This window comes from Cherax quadricarinatus, chromosome 15 (genome assembly GCF_038502225.1).
Source record: "Cherax quadricarinatus isolate ZL_2023a chromosome 15, ASM3850222v1, whole genome shotgun sequence".
NCBI classification, from domain to species: Eukaryota; Metazoa; Arthropoda; class Malacostraca; order Decapoda; family Parastacidae; genus Cherax; species Cherax quadricarinatus.
The window spans coordinates 10,976,392-10,995,915 of NC_091306.1; the positions used below are offsets into that span (position 1 = coordinate 10,976,392).

The window sequence follows — 19,524 nt, forward strand, 5'->3', positions numbered from 1 at the left end:
TTGGACGAAGACCTACTTCGACTAGTGGATGGTACCACTATGACCCCGCCTCCGCCTGCTTCACCTCACCTCACTACAGTATATAAGCCACGTCTACGGCCCTATGCTGTACATTCTACAAGATTGATGGACTGAACACATCGACTCCAGGTTGAGGGACTGATTACCTCATTCTACTCCTCTTCTTACGCCTTCCTCTTTGTATTGGACTGATGAAGCCAGTGAGGTAGTCACATTTGATGGAAGTATTATGGTCGACGGAGGATGAGGAGCATTACAACTGCATGGTAGTCACGGTCGAGGAAGATAGAGCAGCATCATACCTGCAGAATAGTCACATTTGATGGAGGAAGAGCAGCATCAACTGCGTGACAGTCACAGTCGACGGAGGAAGAGGGACTCGCGGTAGAGGGGCAACACCTGCCCTCGTATCTCCGCATGTACCTGTACATGATTGATTATTAGTTTTAAAATGCTACCACTGTAGTCATATACCTAGGCTATGCTGGAAATTTTTATCAATGCTGTCTTTTGGCAATGATAGGGTTTCCAAGATTTCGAGGACATAGTAAAAATTATATCTATTACTCCTGTCCAAGAAATAGGACTAGTACTTTGATGATATTGCGACTGTTCAAGGATAATAATAATAATAGTAATAATACGTTTATTTCTACAATTACATGTACAAGGTATACAGACCTAGCTGACATCAATGACATACTACTATATAAAAACCCGCTTGTTTATGCAATGCATTTCGGTCAAATTAGGCCAGTTTTGTCCCAGTCGACTAACACCAAGGTACCCATTTTATTGATGGAGAACATAGACAGCTGGTGTAAGGAAACATTCCCAATGTTTCTACCCTCGCCGGGAATCGAACCCAGACACTCGCCGTGTGAAGCGAGAGCTTTAGTCACCAGGCCACAGGAGTGGCTCCGGAATTTCTATATAGGAAGTCAGTGCTGTATGATTCCTACAGGCTCAGCGCTTCCATATGAATATAATAATGATCTATGGGCGGCCATACAGTTGAAAAGGGGAATCAGAGGACTTGTTATAAACCTGCATTATTATTATTTTTAAAAGGAAGTGGGTGGCCTTTAGTCTTCCCTAAGAGCAATCACTGATAAGCTACCTGCTGTGCGGTGTTGAGCTCTGTGTGGACGAGGTGGAATCCATGGGTATGGAGGCCCTCTAGCACTGCCTCCACCTTCCTAGCTTCCTCCACGCGCTCCGCGGCCGTCGAGTTTCTCAGTCCGTCCAAGTGGATCTGGCCAGGACATACAGTGGTCAGTATTTTAAAGGTAAAAAACGTGAGACCAACAAAATTGCCTTAAGATACTGTGGTGATCCTTTGCATTTTTGAGAATGGGGCTAAAAATATATATTAACTAAAAATTAGTAAATTATGTATACACATTTAAAGTATGTATTTCCACTTATACAAAAATATTTTTATTTAAAATAGTTAAAATGTATATGTATACTCTCCTTATTAGTTCCTTACATGTAATGGTATATAACAAAACAGATATCTCAAAATGTAAAATATATTATTATTATTTTCTAAAATTTTAAAAAGTCTGGTTTAAAACATTTTTTTATTATGTTTATTCGTTCGATGAAAATGCAAGGTCATCACAATAACCTCAAGGGCTATTTGCCTGACGTCCTGTAGAACTGTGAACTTCTCTGGGGTGCTGAGGATGTCAACCAGCACCTTCCACTCCATGAATTCGATGTCCATCTTGAGGACGTCAATGGGCCGATCCTTGTGCCCCAGGATATCCCTAATGGTTTCCAGCGAGCGGAAATAAGCCTTTCTCGATTCCCAGTGCTGGACACTGTTTCCAGCCGCCGTCATATTGATGGTATCCTGTTGAGTTGAAAAGTTATGAGGGTTGCTGATATACATGAAGTTAAAAATATTAAGTGTTACTGCTATTATTACTACTACTAGGAATGCTACTATCGCAGCTAGCTTTACCACTACTAATACTAGTACTACAGCCAGATTTACTACTAATATTACTATTAGTAATAACTAAATATATTTCGGTCACTGCGCGATTCGAAAAAGGCATCCATCCACCGTACTAAGAGTTTACTTTAATCCCTATTTTAGGGCTTAAAGGAATCATGTTAGTATACAGGTGGATGGCAACCTTAACTAATCGTGTAGTCAATGGGCTTCAGACCAGGGAGTGGCTGAAAGTGTCAACATAAGTATATATATAACTACACACATGTATTACTGACATCAGAATTGAAGCTTGTGAGACCCAGGTCGAGGAAGTGGAGGCCCTCAGCGAACATACTGTTGCCCCAACCCATGAGAGTCATGTCAAAGGCAAAGACAGAGCAATTGAGATTTCTCATGGCTATGTCCCACGACATTTCGCCCCCAACACCGAAGGAGTACACTAGACAATTTCCCGGCACAGGTCTGTTAAGTTGGAATAGAAAGGAGGAAACAGCGTTATCGAGGAAATATGTTCTTATGCTAGTAATATATTTTCCTAGGCGTTTACGCATTAGTTGTAATAATGGTAGATGTTATATTTCAGCGTACTTTGACTGTGTGGGTCACTCAGCGACCATAACAGTAACAATATATACAACACACGTACAATATAAACAAAGAATGAAAGCTACGATCATAAACACTCAAATGTAAAACTAATAGACAGTGAAAGCCTCGAACATAAACACTTGACCCATAAATACTATCATACCTTACAAATAAAAATAACCACAACCAATTAAAAAGTATTAGTTATGGTACCCATTGCAATACTGTAACATAATGATTGCACAATTTAAGAAACTTATTTATTACCCCTCCTTACTCTCCAGGTATATATGTGTTTCCCAGACACGAACATATACGTCTGACTAACCAGCCCCAACATCACCTTGTTTACTGAAGACTTACACAAAAAAATTATATTTATTAATTCTCCAATCATGCAATTGTGGGGTTTGATGGGTAGAAATTGGTATATCTTAAACAAAATATCTAAAATATTCAGGGTGTGGTTCTGAATAAAAGAACAGGCAGTAAACAGTGGTGGTTTTCTGTCGTCAAAAAACTGCTGTTGCTTCATATTGGCTTACTGGAGCTAGGTTGCATAAACATCACTTAAAAAAGGATCAGTACATAATAATGTATCCTAAGATATGGTTTTGATGGCATTTGGTAATCATTGAAGGCTTAGTGGAACGGATGGTATTACTGACTTCCAGCAGAGAAGGCATATAACAGAAAAATATTATAATGTTCAAGAGTAACTACAGTATAAAGACATTTTTTTGTTAGGTAAAAGGACACAAGTGCAACTAATGTAACATTTTGTTGTGGCAACGTTTCACTCTCCAGGAGCTTTATCAAGTCGTTAGCTTGATCTCCTGGAGAGTGAAACGTTGCCACAATAAAATGACACATTAGTTGCACTTGTGTCCTTTTACCTAACATATTGTCGGTAATTCTACCAACATTAAGACAAAACTTTTTTGAATTTCTGATAGCTAATGAATGTGTGTATTCCTGACATACGTTAGCATAAGGCCACTGATAAACAACAATGAAAAGCCTGTTCGTTCGCGGGTGAAGTGAAAATTCTTAGGATGCTGCAAATGAGACAGGTAACATTAGATGACAGAAAGAAAGCCATCAGGTAATAGGTGGGGGGGCGACAGATGATGTAGACGGAGAGGCAACATATGTAGATGGAGAGGCAGCATATGTAAATGAAGAGAACATGTGTAGATGGAGAGACAACATATGTAGATGGAGAGGCAGCATATGTAAATGAAGAGAACATATGTAGATGGAGAGGCAACATCAGATGATGTGGATAGAGAGGCGATATTAAATGATGTATATAGAGTCAACATTAGATGATGTGGACAGACAGGTAATATCAGATTATGTAGATGGAAAGGGGACTTATGAAGTAGATGAGGCAACATTAGATGATGTAGATGGAGACAACATCAGATGATGTAGACGAAGAGGTAACATCATATGATGTAGGTAAAGGCACTTAGTCGTTTTCCACGAGTGACTTCTTCAGTCCAGAAGTTTCCTCAATAAATGTCTTGAAGTGTGGATAGGTATCTGTAGCCACATTCTGTGGGTATCACCATACATGTATGTTCTCAGAACATCAGATATAAAGATGTGTGGGCAGATGATGTATCGTGTAGATATGAAGGTGATATCAGTAGTGTGTTAAGGAAGGCCAGTGACACACCTGACGTCGGGATCGAAGCAGATGTACTTGTTGCCGTCTCTTTGGCAGGTATGGCAGTCTTCGCACAGGTAAGATCCTCCGAGGCTGGTCAGTCGCCGGCAGGAGGTGGTGGGCTCCTCCAGCAGCTGCTGCAACCGTCTTGGAGTCCACGTCGGGTACTCTGTGTCGTCCTGTAGCAAGGAGAGCTATGAATCAACTTTTATAACTCCAACAGTGTGCTTAACGTTTACAGCAAGATTAATAATTGACTCAGAGTAATGTAGCATAAGGAAAACTTAATAACATAAAAAAACATGGAAAAGCGCTAAAATTATTAATTACAAATTACCTTACAGACAAATCTAACAAAATGATATGTTAACAAATTAAGAATACCAAAAATATGATACGATGTATCACTTGAAGAGTCAACCTTGTAGCCCTCATCCCCCTGAATCTTGATCACTTCATTCTGAATTGTTGTATATATATATATATATATATATATATATATATATATATATATATATATATATATATATATATATATATATATATATATATATATATATATATATATATATATATATATATATATAGGCTCCAGGATGTACATGTTTATAGAGGGGCAACTGATACATCGGATCATTATTTAGTTGTATCTACAGTTAGAGTAAGAGGTAGATGGGAAAAGAGGAAGGTGGCAACAACAAGTAAGAGGGAGGTGAAAGTGTATAAACTAAGGGAGGAGGAAGTTCGGGTGAGATATAAGCGACTATTGGCAGAAAGGTGGGCTAGTGCAAAGATGAGTAGTGGGGGGGTTGAAGAGGGTTGGAATAGTTTTAAAAATGCAGTATTAGAATGTGGGGCAGAAGTTTGTGGTTATAGGAGGGTGGGGGCAGGAGGAAAGAGGAGTGACTGGTGGAATGATGAAGTAAAGGGTGTGATAAAAGAGAAAAAGGTAGCTTATGAGAGGTTTTTACAAAGCAGAAGTGTTATAAGAAGAGCAGAGTATATGGAGAGTAAAAGAAAGGTGAAGAGAGTGGTGAGAGAGTGCAAAAGGAGAGCAGATGATAGAGTGGGAGAGGCACTGTCAAGAAATTTTAATGAAAATAAGAAAAAATTTTGGAGTGAGTTAAACAAGTTAAGAAAGCCTAGAGAACGAATGGATTTGTCAGTTAAAAACAGAGTAGGGGAGTTAGTAGATGGGGAGATGGAGGTATTAGGTAGATGGCGAGAATATTTTGAAGAACTTTTAAATGTTGAGGAAGAAAGGGAGGCGGTAATTTCATGCACTGGCCAGGGAGGTATACCATCTTTTAGGAGTGAAAAAGAGCAGAATGCAAGTGTGGTGGAGGTACGTGAGGCATTACATAGAATGAAAGGAGGTAAAGCAGCTGGAAATGATGGGATCATGACAGAAACGTTAAAAGCAGGGGGGGATATAGTGTTGGAGTGGTTGGTACTTTTGTTTAATAAATGTATGAAAGAGGGGAAGGTACCTAGGGATTGGCGGAGAGCATATATAGTCCCTTTATATAAAGGGAAAGGGGACAAAAGAGATTGCAAAAATTATAGAGGAATAAGTTTACTGAGTATACCAGGAAAAGTATACGGTAGGGTTATAATTGAAAGAATTAGAGGTAAGACAGAATGCAGGATTGCGGATGAGCAGGGAGGTTTCAGAGTGGGTAGGGGATGTGTAGATCAAGTGTTTACATTGAAGCATATATGTGAACAGTATTTAGATAAAGGTAGGGAAGTTTTTATTGCATTTATGGATTTAGAAAAGGTATATGATAGAGTGGATAGAGGAGCAATGTGGCAGATGTTGCAAGTATATGGAATAGGTGGTAAGTTACTAAATGCTGTTAAGAGTTTTTATGAGGATAGTGAGGCTCAGGTTAGGGTGTGTAGAAGAGAGGGAGACTACTTCCCGGTAAAAGTAGGTCTTAGACAGGGATGTGTAATGTCACCATGGTTATTTAATATATTTATAGATGGGGTTGTAAAAGAAGTAAATGCTAGGGTGTTCAGGAGAGGGGTGGGATTAAATTATGGGGAATCAAATTCAAAATGGGAATTGACACAGTTACTTTTTGCTGATGATACTGTGCTTATGGGAGATTCTAAAGAAAAATTGCAAAGGTTAGTGGATGAGTTTGAGAGTGTGTGTAAAGGCAGAAAGTTGAAAGTGAACATAGAAAAGAGTAAGGTGATGAGGGTATCAAATGATTTAGATAAAGAAAAATTGGATATCAAATTGGAGAGGAGGAGTATGGAAGAAGTGAATGCTTTCAGATACTTGGGAGTTGACGTGTCGGCGGATGGATTTATGAAGGATGAGGTTAATCATAGAATTGATGAGGGAAAAAAGGTGAGTGGTGCGTTGAGGTATATGTGGAGTCAAAAAACGTTATCTATGGAGGCAAAGAAGGGAATGTATGAAAGTATAGTAGTACCAACACTCTTATATGGATGTGAAGCTTGGGTGGTAAATGCAGCAGCGATGAGACGGTTGGAGGCAGTGGAGATGTCCTGTCTAAGGGCAATGTGTGGTGTAAATATTATGCAGAAAATTCGGAGTGTGGAAATTAGGAGAAGGTGTGGAGTTAATAAAAGTATTAGTCAGAGGGCTGAAGAGGGGTTGTTGAGGTGCTTTGGTCATTTAGAGAGAATGGATCAAAGTAGAATGACATGGAGAGCGTATAAATCTGTAGGGGAAGGAAGGCGGGTTGGGGGTCGTCCTCGAAAGGTTTGGAAAGAGGGGGTAAAGGAGGTTTTGTGGGCGAGGGGCTTGGACTTCCAGCAAGCGTGCATGAGCGTGTTAGATAGGAGTGAATGGAGACGAATGATACTTGGGACCTGACGATCTGTTGGAGTGTGAGCAGGGTAATATTTAGTGAAGGGATTCAGGGAAACCGGTTATTTTCATATAGTCGGACTTGAGTCCTTGAAATGGGAAGTACAATGCCTGCACTTTAAAGGAGGGGTTTGGGATATTGGCAGTTTGGAGGGATATGTTGTGTGTCTTTATACGTATATGATTCTAAACTGTTGTATTCTGAGCACCTCTGCAAAAACAGTGATAATGTGTGAGTGTGGTGAAAGTGTTGAATGATGATGAAAATATTTTCTTTTTGGGGATTTTCTTTCTTTTTTGGGTCACCCTGCCTCGGTGGGAGACGGCCGACTTGTTGAAAAAAAAATATGTATATATATATATATATATTTATATATATATATATATATATATATATATATATATATATATATATATATATATATATATATATATATATATATATATATATATATATATATATATATATGTATGTATGTATATATATATATATATATATATATATATATATATATATATATATATATATATATATATATATATATATATATATATATATATATATATATATATGATGGGGTCCACCTCTGGTGTAAATTGTGGGACCCATAGCCTCGGAGAAGTGGATAAAAAGGCTTCAAGGAAGAATATTATATATATATATAATATATATATATATATATATATATATATATGCATATATATGTATATATATATATATATATATATATATATATGTATATATATATGCATATATATGTATATATATATATATATGTATATATATATATATGTATATGTATATATATATATATGTATATATATATATATATATATATATATGTATATATATATATGCAATAAGATCACAGTAAACAGGTGATATCACAATATGCAGAACAACCACTGTGAAAAATTAGTGAAATTCCGAGAGCTTTCGTGACTTCTCACACAAAACATTTTACCCACTCCCTCCGACTTTCCTAGGACTACTCCTATATCTTTCATCCACTACAGATTTATATACCCTCCAAGTCATCCTATTTTGCTCTGTCCTCTCTAAATGTTTGAACCAAACTCACTTTATATACCCTTAAAGTTTACTTTAATCTCAATATGCCCATATTTGAGATAAAATATTTTCAGTTGGTACTGAAAAGAATACAGTGCAGCCTTAGTGACTAGTGTTGCATATAGGCTTTAAACTCTATTAACCAGCCAACCAAGTGATAGGAAGCATAGCTTGGCCTCTATAAAAATTAAGATTTTAGATTTCAAGGCAAAAAAATAGGTTCCCATTTTTTGAAACAATATTGTTTCATACTATGGAACAATGCTCTTCTCCAGACTGAGGGACTGACCACCTCAAAACTTTAAGGGTGATGGACTGATTACATCGTCTTCAAGTATCTTCTGCTTCTATCAACTTTTCTGTGCTCGACTGAAGAAGCCTACTGTGTAGGCGAAACGTTTCGAAATAAAGATACCTAACTGTTGCATATGTGTCTTACCTAACTTCCCATTTTTTGTAAAATACATTTAGTAGTACTTTAGGTACACGTTGATTTCCATAATTTTAAAATATTCTCCTATTGAAAATCTTATCAGTCTCTAAAAACTGAATGGTTATAGCTATGACCATATTTTTAAAGGGGGTGGACCGGTAAGCCAGCGGAAGGCCTCGGGCAGATGAGCAAAAGCTCCAATGGCGGGTCTTCTAACTAAGACCCGAATCAGGAGTCACTTGCAATGTTTCCTGATGAACCTTATCAGTCTCTCAGCAAAGCAATGTACGTATATTGTAACGTGGGGGTTCGATACGCTGGCTGGCTGCTGGGAGGCGGCGGGACAGAGGCGACCCTCTACTAACGGCGGAAATACCCGTAAATCCACATCCCACCAAATTGTCCAGCCCACCATATATGGTCAGGCTAGTGTCGCCGTGAGCTCATGAAATAATGTGCAATGGTGTAGTGTCATTCAGAACTATGTGCAGACCTATGAACACTATCATGCGTGCTAAAGGAATAACAGGAAAAGTTGGTCGATGGATCTATAATTTCCTCACTAACAGAACACAGAGAGTAGTAGTCAACAGAGTAAAGTCCGAGGCAGCTACGGTGAAAAGCTCTGTTCCACAAGGCACAGTACTCGCTCCCATCTTGTTCCTCATCCTCATATCTGACATAGACAAGGATGTCAGCCACAGCACCGTGTCTTCCTTTGCAGATGACACCCGAATCTGCATGACAGTGTCTTCCATTGCAGACACTGCAAGGCTCCAGGCGGACATCGACCAAATCTATCAGTGGGCTGCAGAAAACAATATGAAGTTCAACGATGAGAAATTTCAATTACTCAGATATGGTAAACACGAGGAAATTAAATCTTCATCAGAGTACAAAACAAATTCTGGCCACAAAATAGAGCGAATCACCAACGCCAAAGACCTGGGAGTGATCATGTCGGAGGATCTCACCTTCAAGGACCATAACAGTGTATCAATCGCAGCTGCTAGAAAAATGACAGGATGGATAATGAGAACCTTCAAAACTAGGGATGCCAAGCCCATGATGACACTCTTCAGGTCACTTGTTTTATCTAGGCTGGAATATTGCTGCACACTAATAGCACCTTTCAAGGCAGGTGAAATTGCTGACCTAGAAAATGTACAGAGAACCTTCACGGCGCGTATAACGGAGATAAAACACCTCAACTACTGGGAGCGCTTGAGGTTCCTAAACCTGTATTCCCTGGAACGCAGGCGGGAGAGATACATGATTATATACACCTGGAAAATTCTAGAGGGACTAGTACCGAACTTGCACACGAAAATCACTCACTACGAAAGCAAAAGACTTGGCAGACGATGCAACATCCCCCCAATGAAAAGCAGGGGTGTCACTAGCACGTTAAGAGACCATACAATAAGTGTCAGGGGCCCAAGACTGTTCAACTGCCTCCCAGCACACATAAGGGGGATTACCAACAGAACCCTGGCAATCTTCAAGCTGGCACTGGACAAGCACCTAAAGTCAGTTCCTGATCAGCCGGGCTGTGGCTCGTACGTTGGTTTGCGTGCAGCCAGCAGTAACAGCCTGGTTGATCAGGCTCTGATTCACCAGGAGGCCTGGTCACAGACCGGGCCGCGGGGGCGTTGACCCCCGGAACTCTCTCCAGGTAATATCTAGGGAAATGCGCAGCTAGAGTTTGAGAGTACTACTCGGCGGAACTTGGGTATTGTTTTACACTTTGCAGTGCATACAATCTTTACACTTCGTGGAATAATTATTTCTTGTGCAAATTATTTTGGGACATGAACGATAATAGTACATTTTAATTCCACAGTACGTCTGAGTCAACCAACACTTAATATTGAGTCTTGTTATTCTCCTGGGCGAATGTAAACAAAGACGCATATCTACGGATGTCGGAGTAAGGTTCAGGTAGGTTATTTTACGGTGAGCTAAATGGGTTTAAGTTAGGTTACTTTTTTACCATTTGCATAACATATATTTAGTGTAAAGCACAAGAACACAAGAATGAATGAAAACTCCAGTAGGCCTAATCTCCCATACTGGGCAGGTCCAACTTTTATCCGCCCACACCCACTCAAGTACTCGTCCAACTTATATTTAAAAGTTCCCCAAAGTTCTTACCTCACGCTACCTGGAAGTTTGTTCCGCTCATCTACAAGTCCAATACCAAACCAGTGCTTCCCTATATCCTTTCTAAATTTAAATTTCTCCGACTTTAGTCCATTACTGAGTCTTGTCTTGGTTAAATATTTTCAATACGTTCTTTATATCCCTTTTCCGTTCGTACACTTCAGTCATCTCTCTCAATTCTACGTCATTCCTGAGTGCAAATTCAGTGTTTTCAGCCTATGTTTGTTAGAGATTTTTGATACATGGAATCAACTTCATCCTTCTCTGTATATTCTCCAGAGCATTATGTTAATTCTAAAAGGAGACCAGCATAATCTAAATGAGACCTGGCCAAAGTATAATCTTTAGACTTCTGTTATTTATCCCTCCTGATATGAAGACAAGAGTGTTAGTAGCCTTATTACGAACACTTACTCGCTGTTGTCTTGACATTAGATTTCTGCTAACCAGATCTTAATAATTTTCGAGTTCACTTCGATTAAGATCTACATTACCTAGTTTATCGGTGCTGCAGTTATTTTCTTTTTCTAGGATTAGAACCGTACACTTGCACTGAACTGCATCTGCCACTTCTCCGACCATATCAACCTATCCTAACTAGTCATAAGTTTGCCTATGATACTCAAATATAGACACCTTGTATTGTGCCAAAACAAACGCATTCACATTGCTAAACTCACAAATTATGATGTAGTCACTTAGCCTTAATACTATAATCTGTAAGGATTTAATGTTAAGAATTAATCTAAGTCTGCTCGAAATGCCTAGCCATGCTAGGTGTCCTAGTGGCCCCCTCTGTAATTAGTATTTTATAACATGTAAACTGCAAAATACCTAAAACCTGTAGACCCCACATTGTAACCATTATAGAGAATAAACTTGAATTGAATTGAATTGAATATCCAGGTCATCCTGTAGCTTTCTAGTTTCCTCAGAAATTATTTGACGGTTCATTATAATATCCTTGGCAAACTTAATGTTGCTATTTATTCCCTCATCTGTCTCCTTTATGTTCATTGTGAACAAGATGAACAATGGTCACAACACCTACCCTTGTGGTACATCACTAGTAACGGGTCCTCATTCTAATTTCTCCCCATTAATGCAATTTTTTTTTGCCTATCGGTCAGCCATGTCTAAACTTAAGAGATAATCTCTTCTATACGGTATGCCGCTATTTTCTTAATTAATCAGTCTCCTGAGGCAGATAATGGGTTTGTTCACAATACCTGATATGTTATCTAAACTGTTAACTACATTATTCAAAAGCAAGCACACTGCCTTGCCTTCATAACCCTATTACAGAAGGCTCGATCCATATACCGAATTTAAGAATCTACAACATAAATGTCCTTTTATTTCTTACATGTTAACGCATGTCCTACTTGTCTCCTTGTTTACAATTGCACATTCGTCTTGAACACCAAAACGATTTCTGTTCTTTATCTCTACTTAAACTGTCTTCAATTTCATCCTCATATTTCTGGGAACGTACGTATACACCTATTGCCTGGCCAATGATATTACACCAATTTTAGGGTAAATTTGTGTTGCTGATTCCGAATGTGTCATCGGTTTGCTTGATTGGTTATATTTTTTGATAAATTTGGTATCCCGTTGAAAAACATAAAAGATGTGAAAAATATATTGATTAGGCTGGTATCTCACTGAAAAACATAAAAGAATGAAAAACATATTGATCAGGAAGGGTTAACTTACAAATCGCATTGAAATATTTTTTTATCGTGCAAAAGTCAAATTATATAATACATACTAGCACTTCATCCTATATATTAACAGATTAACTTAGAAAGATAAGTCAGATACCACTAATTACTGCATATAATTTTTTTTCTATGTTGTTCATTAGTACAGTTTTGTTGAGTGAGCAACTGGAAGAGAGGCATATTGGTTACCATTGTACAATAAGACAATTCAAGCTCCTAGTGGAGTTGTCTATAAACAGCCGCCAATTTCCTGGTCGATATTCAAGTCCCATTTGAAGAAGTCCAGGGAGGTTACTGCAGTATACAAGTTCTTCATCTTGGCTGAGGGAAGGAGTTCAACCTCTCTTGTCCGATAAGCTGTTATTTTAATTTGTTCTTGTAGTCTATGCTAAAAGTTCAGATGCTTGCTTTGATAGACTGAGGTCACGTACCAGATCATTGAGTTCTTGGGAGAACTGCTAGGGTGTTGAAATACTTACTTCATATTCACTTCCACTGCTATCACCTGTGTTACATCCTAAACCCTGAGTTTCTTCAACATCTGACAACAGAAGGTCATGCAGTGTTGTAAATACTGGTATGTGAACGTCTTCGCTGTGTGGCACAGATCACCTTGCTGACTCCAAATCAGGATATTCCCACTTCACTTTCTTGTATCAGTTGAAACCTTTCACATTCACCATACAGAAATAACAATCGTCGTGGTGTTTTTTTTCGGCTTTCTCTACACCATAGGTACACCGAAGTTTAAACTTTTCCTTCGCTTATTTTTCCACTGTTGTAAGCATTCTAGACAAGTTTTGCAAACCATATGGGGAGCCCAAGACTTATTCTCCAAGTGTCACTACAAAATAAGCAAGATAAGCTTGTTTTACAAAATCTGTGATTTTTCTTTGTTTTTGCAAAGAATATTCGCCAAAAATGTAGCAAAATGCATTGAGATTGTTTAAACAGGCATTCGTGAAGAACTCATGTTTTCCTGGAAAAAATAACAAACTAAACATTATAATATTGTCACGTGGTCATTGTTGATACAACTCCTTTCGTTAAATATTAAATCATTTAAAAATAAAAGCCTTATCTTTATTAAAATATTTGTATACACAAATTGTCGCAGAAGGCCTACTGGCCCATACGAGGCAAGTCCTTATGGAAGACCTGTTTGTGTGCTCTTGAGTGGTGACCTGTACTTTGAGTGCTGACCTGTACTTAACTCTGTGAAGAAGTGTCTTGTTTGCTCCCGTGGACTGAACCAAGATGCCCTCCATCGAGCAACTTTACCAGCAACTTAAGGAAGAATTGAGGGCAGCGAAGATGGAGATACGGCGACTGACCGAAGAAAACAAGAGGATTCGTAGTAGTCCTCCTGTTTCGAGTCCTCAGGTCAAGAAGGGATCGTGGTCAGTGGCTGGACAGCAGGGGACGACGAAGTTGACGATCAAGAAGACGAATGGAAAGCCAGAAACGATGAAGAAGAAAGAGACTGCTGTGGAAACTCCCGTGGAAACCTCCAACGCATTCTCGGTGCTACCCGACGAATGTGAGTCTACTACTGGGATCGTCAGGACGAACGACAACAAGGAAGGTAAGAATATTGTTGTTGTAGGGGATAGCCAGGTTAGATACATGGATAGGGCATTCTGCTTGAAGGACAGGAGTAGGAGACAAAGGGTATGCTTTCCTGGGGCTGGGATGGAGGACATTGTTAGCCGGCTTGACAACATCATGAACGGTAATGGGATCAATCCTATTATTTGCCTCAGTGCCGGAGGCAATGATGTTGGCAAGCGTAGAAGTGAGGATTTAGTTAGAAAGTTCAGGACAGCTATAGACATGATTAGGAAGAAGGGGGGGCGCCCTGTTATATGTGGCATTTTGCCAAGAAGAGGTGTTGGTAACGAATGGTTGTCCAGAGCAATTGGTATTAATTGTTGGCTGGATAAACACTGTAAGGATAATGCAGTACCATTCATTGACAACTGGGACAACTTCTATGGCCGAAATGACATGTATGCCAGGGATGGGGTTCACTTATCCAGGGCAGGTGTGGGTTTTCTTGCTAACTCAGTTGAGGGGGTTGTTAGGACTTTAAACTAGGATTAGTTAGAGGTATGGGTTTTTGCAGGAAAACTGTGAAGACGCAGGGTAGTAATATGAGTACTAGGAGAACTAGTAATAGGCAAAATGAGGTGGATATTGGAAAGCCAGTGGCACTAATTGACAAGGACAGTAATAGGTTTAGTGGAATAATAGAAAAAAGCAGGAAGGGTAAAGAGAGAGGAGGGTCATTAAAAGTTTATTACACAAATAGTCGCAGTGCTAGGAATAAGATGGGCGAGTTGAGACTAGTTGCTAGTGCAGGTAACATAGATGTATTTGCCATTACTGAGACATGGTTTAATTCAAAAAGTCGGGACATGCCTGCAGAATGTCACATTCAGGGTTTTAAATTGTTCCAAGTAGATAGAAGTATCGGGAAGGGGGGTGGGGTGGCATTGTATGTCCGAGATCGCTTGAACTGTTGCATAAAAACGGGTATTAAGTCTGAAGTAACACATACAGAGTCTGTTTGGATAGAATTTTCAGAGGGGCATGAAAAATTAATTTTAGGTGTAATATACCGTCCCCCAAATTTAGATAGGGACCAAGGGAGACTACTATGGGAGGAAATTGTTAGGGCCACAAGGCACGATAATGTAGTAATTCTAGGAGACTTTAACTTTAGTCATATTGATTGGAATTTCTTGACTGGGAATTTAGAATCATACGATTTCTTAGAAGTAGTTCAGGATTGTTTTTTGAAGCAGTTTGTGACAGAACCTACAAGGGGAAATAACCTGCTTGACTTAGTTCTGGCAAACAATGAATCCCTTGTTAATAATTTAGAAGTTTCAGAGGAACTGGGTGCTAGCGACCACAAATCAATTACATTTAGAATTGAATGGAAGTATGATAGTAGGGATAACTCAGTAACAGTCCCAGATTTTCGCTTAGCAGATTACGATGGGCTTAGAGAACACTTATCATCTGTTGACTGGGGTAACGAAGAGAGCTATCAATATGACAGTTTTCTGAACACAATACATGCTGCTCAAAAAACGTTTATCCCTTATAAGGAAATTAGATCAAATAGAAATGACCCTAAATGGATCAATAATAGGCTGAAATATCTACTAGGGCTTAAGAAAGGAATTTATAGGCGTATCAAAAGAGGCGAGGGTCATCTTATGAATCAGTATATTGACATTAAGAGGGACATTAAAAAGGGGATAAGAAAAGCTAAAAGGGACTATGAAATTAAAGTTGCTAGGGATTCTAAAACTAATCCAAAAAGTTTTTTCCAGGTATATAGAACAAAAGTCAGAGATAAGATAGGTCCCCTTAAAAATAACTATGGGCATCTTACTGACAAAGAGAATGAAATGTGCTCGATTTTAAATAATTATTTTCTCTCGGTTTTTACACAGGAAGACACTAATAATATTCCGGTAATTAATTTTTATAGTGGATCAGAAGAAGATAAATTATGTAACATCACAGTCACTAGTGAAATGGTTGTGAAGCAGATAGACCGACTGAAGCAAAATAAGTCACCGGGTCCTGATGAGGTTTTTTCAAGGGTTCTTAAGGAATGCAAAATGGAAGTCTGTGAACCATTAACTAATATTTTTAATTTATCTCTTCAAACAGGTGTAGTGTCTGATATGTGGAAGATGGCTAATGTAATTCCTATTTTTAAAACAGGGGACAAGTCGTTACCGTCAAATTACCGCCCAATAAGCCTGACCTCAATTGTAGGCAAGTTGCTAGAGTCAATTATAGCTCAGATTATAAGAAGCCATCTCGATAAGCATAGCTTGATTAATGATACTCAGCATGGATTCACAAGAGGCCGGTCTTGTCTAACTAATTTATTAACTTTCTTCAGTAAAGCTTTTGAGGCTGTTGACCACGATAAAGAATTTGATATTGTTTACTTAGATTTTAGTAAGGCATTTGATAGAGTTCCGCACCAAAGACTGTTGAAGAAAGTAGCAGCTCATGGCATTGGGGGGAGGGTGCTCTCGTGGATCGAGTCATGGCTCACAGACAGGAAGCAGAGAGTGTCCATAAATGGGGTTAAATCCGAGTGGGGTTCGGTAACAAGTGGCGTTCCACAGGGATCAGTCTTGGGCCCGTTGTTGTTTATAATATATATCAATGATCTTGATGAAGGAATTGCTAGTGATATGAGCAAATTCGCCGATGACACGAAGATAGGTAGGATAATTGATTCAAACGTAGATGTTAGGGAACTTCAGGAGGATTTAGACAAACTCTACTCTTGGTCAGAAAAGTGGCAGATGCAGTTCAATGTGGATAAATGCAAGGTTCTGAAGCTCGGGAGTGTCTATAACCCTAGCACTTATAAGTTAAATAATGTAGAACTTAGCCATACAGATTGCGAAAAGGACTTGGGGGTTATGGTAAGCAGCAACCTTAAACCAAGACAGCAATGCCTAAGCGTACGTAATAAGGCAAATAGATTACTGGGATTTATATCAAGAAGTGTAAGCAACAGAAGTCCAGAGGTCATACTGCAGCTTTATACATCATTAGTAAGGCCTCACCTAGATTATGCAGCTCAATTCTGGTCTCCATATTACAGAATGGACATAAATTCGTTAGAAAACATTCAGCGTAGGATGACTAAATTAATACATAGCATTAGAAATCTTCCTTACGAAGAAAGATTGAAGACTCTTAAGTTACATTCACTTGTTAGACGAAGAATGAGGGGAGACCTGATCGAAGTGTATAAGTGGAAGATAGGTATTAATAAAGGGGATATTAACAAGGTCTTGAGGATATCTCTCCAAGAGAGAACCCGCAGTAATGGATTTAAATTAGATAAGTTTAGATTTAGAAAGGACATAGGAAAGTATTGGTTTGGAAATAGGGTAGTTGATGAGTGGAACAGTCTACCTAGTTGGGTTATTGAGGCTAGGACTTTGGGTAGTTTCAAATTTAGGTTGGATAAGTACATGAGTGGGAGGGGTTGGATTTGAGTGGGACTTGCACATCGGAGCTTGTTTCTTGGGTGGCATTGGAAATTGGGTTTGGCAAATGTTTTGTTAGTGGGATGAATTCTAAAGGACCTGCCTAGTATGGGCCAACAGGCCTGCTGCAGTGTTCCTCCTTTCTTATGTTCTTATGTTCTTATATACATACATATACACGCATTATGGTTAAGTTTCCTGTTAACTGAGGATAGGTATACAATATCTCACAAACTAGAGCCAATTTGAATAACCTACTACCATTTTCAAATTCAGCAACCACAAAATACCCTAAATATCTTCAAATATAAAATATAAAAAAAAAAAAAAAAAAAATATCTTCAAATACTTTGACAACGATTTTTTGTTGTTGACCAGATGACCGAAATCCGCCGAGGAGGTGTCATCTACTGTTACCGAGGAGAGGTTCAATTCCTCGGAAAAGAGCTCTTCGCTGGTATTAAGGAAATTGTAAATGTTGAAAGACCATGTATAGTGGTGTCCCGTTGGTTTAGTTGATAACATTCTCGGTTCACACACCGAGGAATTAGGGTTTGTTCTCCGGCATGGATGAAACGTTGGCCATGTTCCTTTACATCTGTTAAAACCTGTTCACCTGACAGTGAGTGTCTGAGTGTTAGCAGACTGTTATGGGTCGTATTCTGGGGATGACGATAAAAGAACTCCAATGGACATAATCTAGTCCTCGATGATAACTAACTTTATTGGGTTATCCTGGGTTACTAACACTTCGGGTTAATAATCCGAACAAAGATGCGATACCCTGAGCAACGACGTGTAGTTAAAAAGTGAGATAGTATTGTAAGGAACACTGCAGTGAATGATCAGTGTCCAGAGAAACAACGCTATAGAGGCTTCCACAGTTTTTAGTGAGCTAAGTAATGAGAAAACGTATTTTCCAGTTAGGGCAGCCAATTTCACATGAATTGCCCTTCGTGCATTTTTGCAAGCTTGAAATTTCAGTAAAATATTATTTGTTATTTACCAATAGGTTTGGTGGCTCAGTGCTTATATTCGGCCTAGTTCAGCTTTTCTTTTTTATAATAATAATAATAATAATAATAATAATAATAATAATAATTATAATTACAATTATATTCGGCCAGGTGTACACTGAAATTTCGAGTATGCATTTTCACATGTACGGTAAAAACTTACAGGACGGGAAGAAAGAGAAGATACTGACAGCGTAGCAGTGCTACTGACTAATAATAATAACAATAACAAAAATTTATTATTATTATTATTATTATTATTATTATTATTATTATTATTATACATTTGATACAAAAGTTTCTTACATGGAAAAGCCCTGATTTATGCAAGAAATTTCGTCATGACCTGGGAAATGAGATGGTGTTCTAAAGTGTAGCGAAAATAGTCAAATTAATTAACAAGTGAACCTTCAGTGGCATTACCTGAACCTTTGGGTAGTCAACTTTGGGATTAGCTGGCGGACGTGGAAGCTTGGGATCCATGGAATCGTGCCAGGCCTTCCACAGGTAACTCTCCTGTCCTACAAGCATCACCCTGTGGCTCTGCAGCAGCTGCTGCACTACACCCATCGTCCCCCACACCGCCAGACATGTCAGCACACACACTTGTGAGCAGGCAGGTAAGCAGGGTACACGGCAGTGTATCGTCCGCATTGCTTAGCGTTCCATGGAGTTTTGCCCGTCAAACTTCTATAGATTCATGTTATTATTCAGTTATATGGCCCCTTTTTAAATATGTTAAAATGATTTATAAGTCAGTATTTGTATAGTTTCTTTAGGGAAACGCATTTAGTCTGTAAATAGCTGCATGTCCTGAGATAGTAAATTGTATTTCGTCGTTTGTGTTTGTGTTTTATAATTCACCGCCACTTTACCTCGAAATATTTACTGTTATAGTGTTGAGGGAAGAGTTATTCTATACTTTCAGTGTTGCGACAATACAAAAGAGTCAAACTCCAATTCATATATT

At 38.7% G+C, this 19,524-nt stretch overlaps 1 protein-coding gene across 1 annotated transcript; it reads right to left on the minus strand.

Moving 5' to 3' along the window:
- Positions 1 to 227: 227 nt before the first annotated feature.
- LOC128692095 (uncharacterized) lies at positions 228 to 19,512 on the minus strand. Its single transcript, XM_053781086.2, has 6 exons — positions 18,978 to 19,512; positions 4,263 to 4,432; positions 2,266 to 2,452; positions 1,655 to 1,882; positions 1,142 to 1,276; positions 228 to 444 (listed from the first exon to the last, which is right to left on the minus strand). Exons 1-6 carry the CDS (start codon positions 19,206 to 19,208, stop codon positions 376 to 378), a joined length of 1,020 nt encoding a protein of 339 aa, XP_053637061.1. The 5' UTR covers positions 19,209 to 19,512; the 3' UTR covers positions 228 to 375.
- Between the last annotated feature and the right edge of the window lie 12 nt (positions 19,513 to 19,524).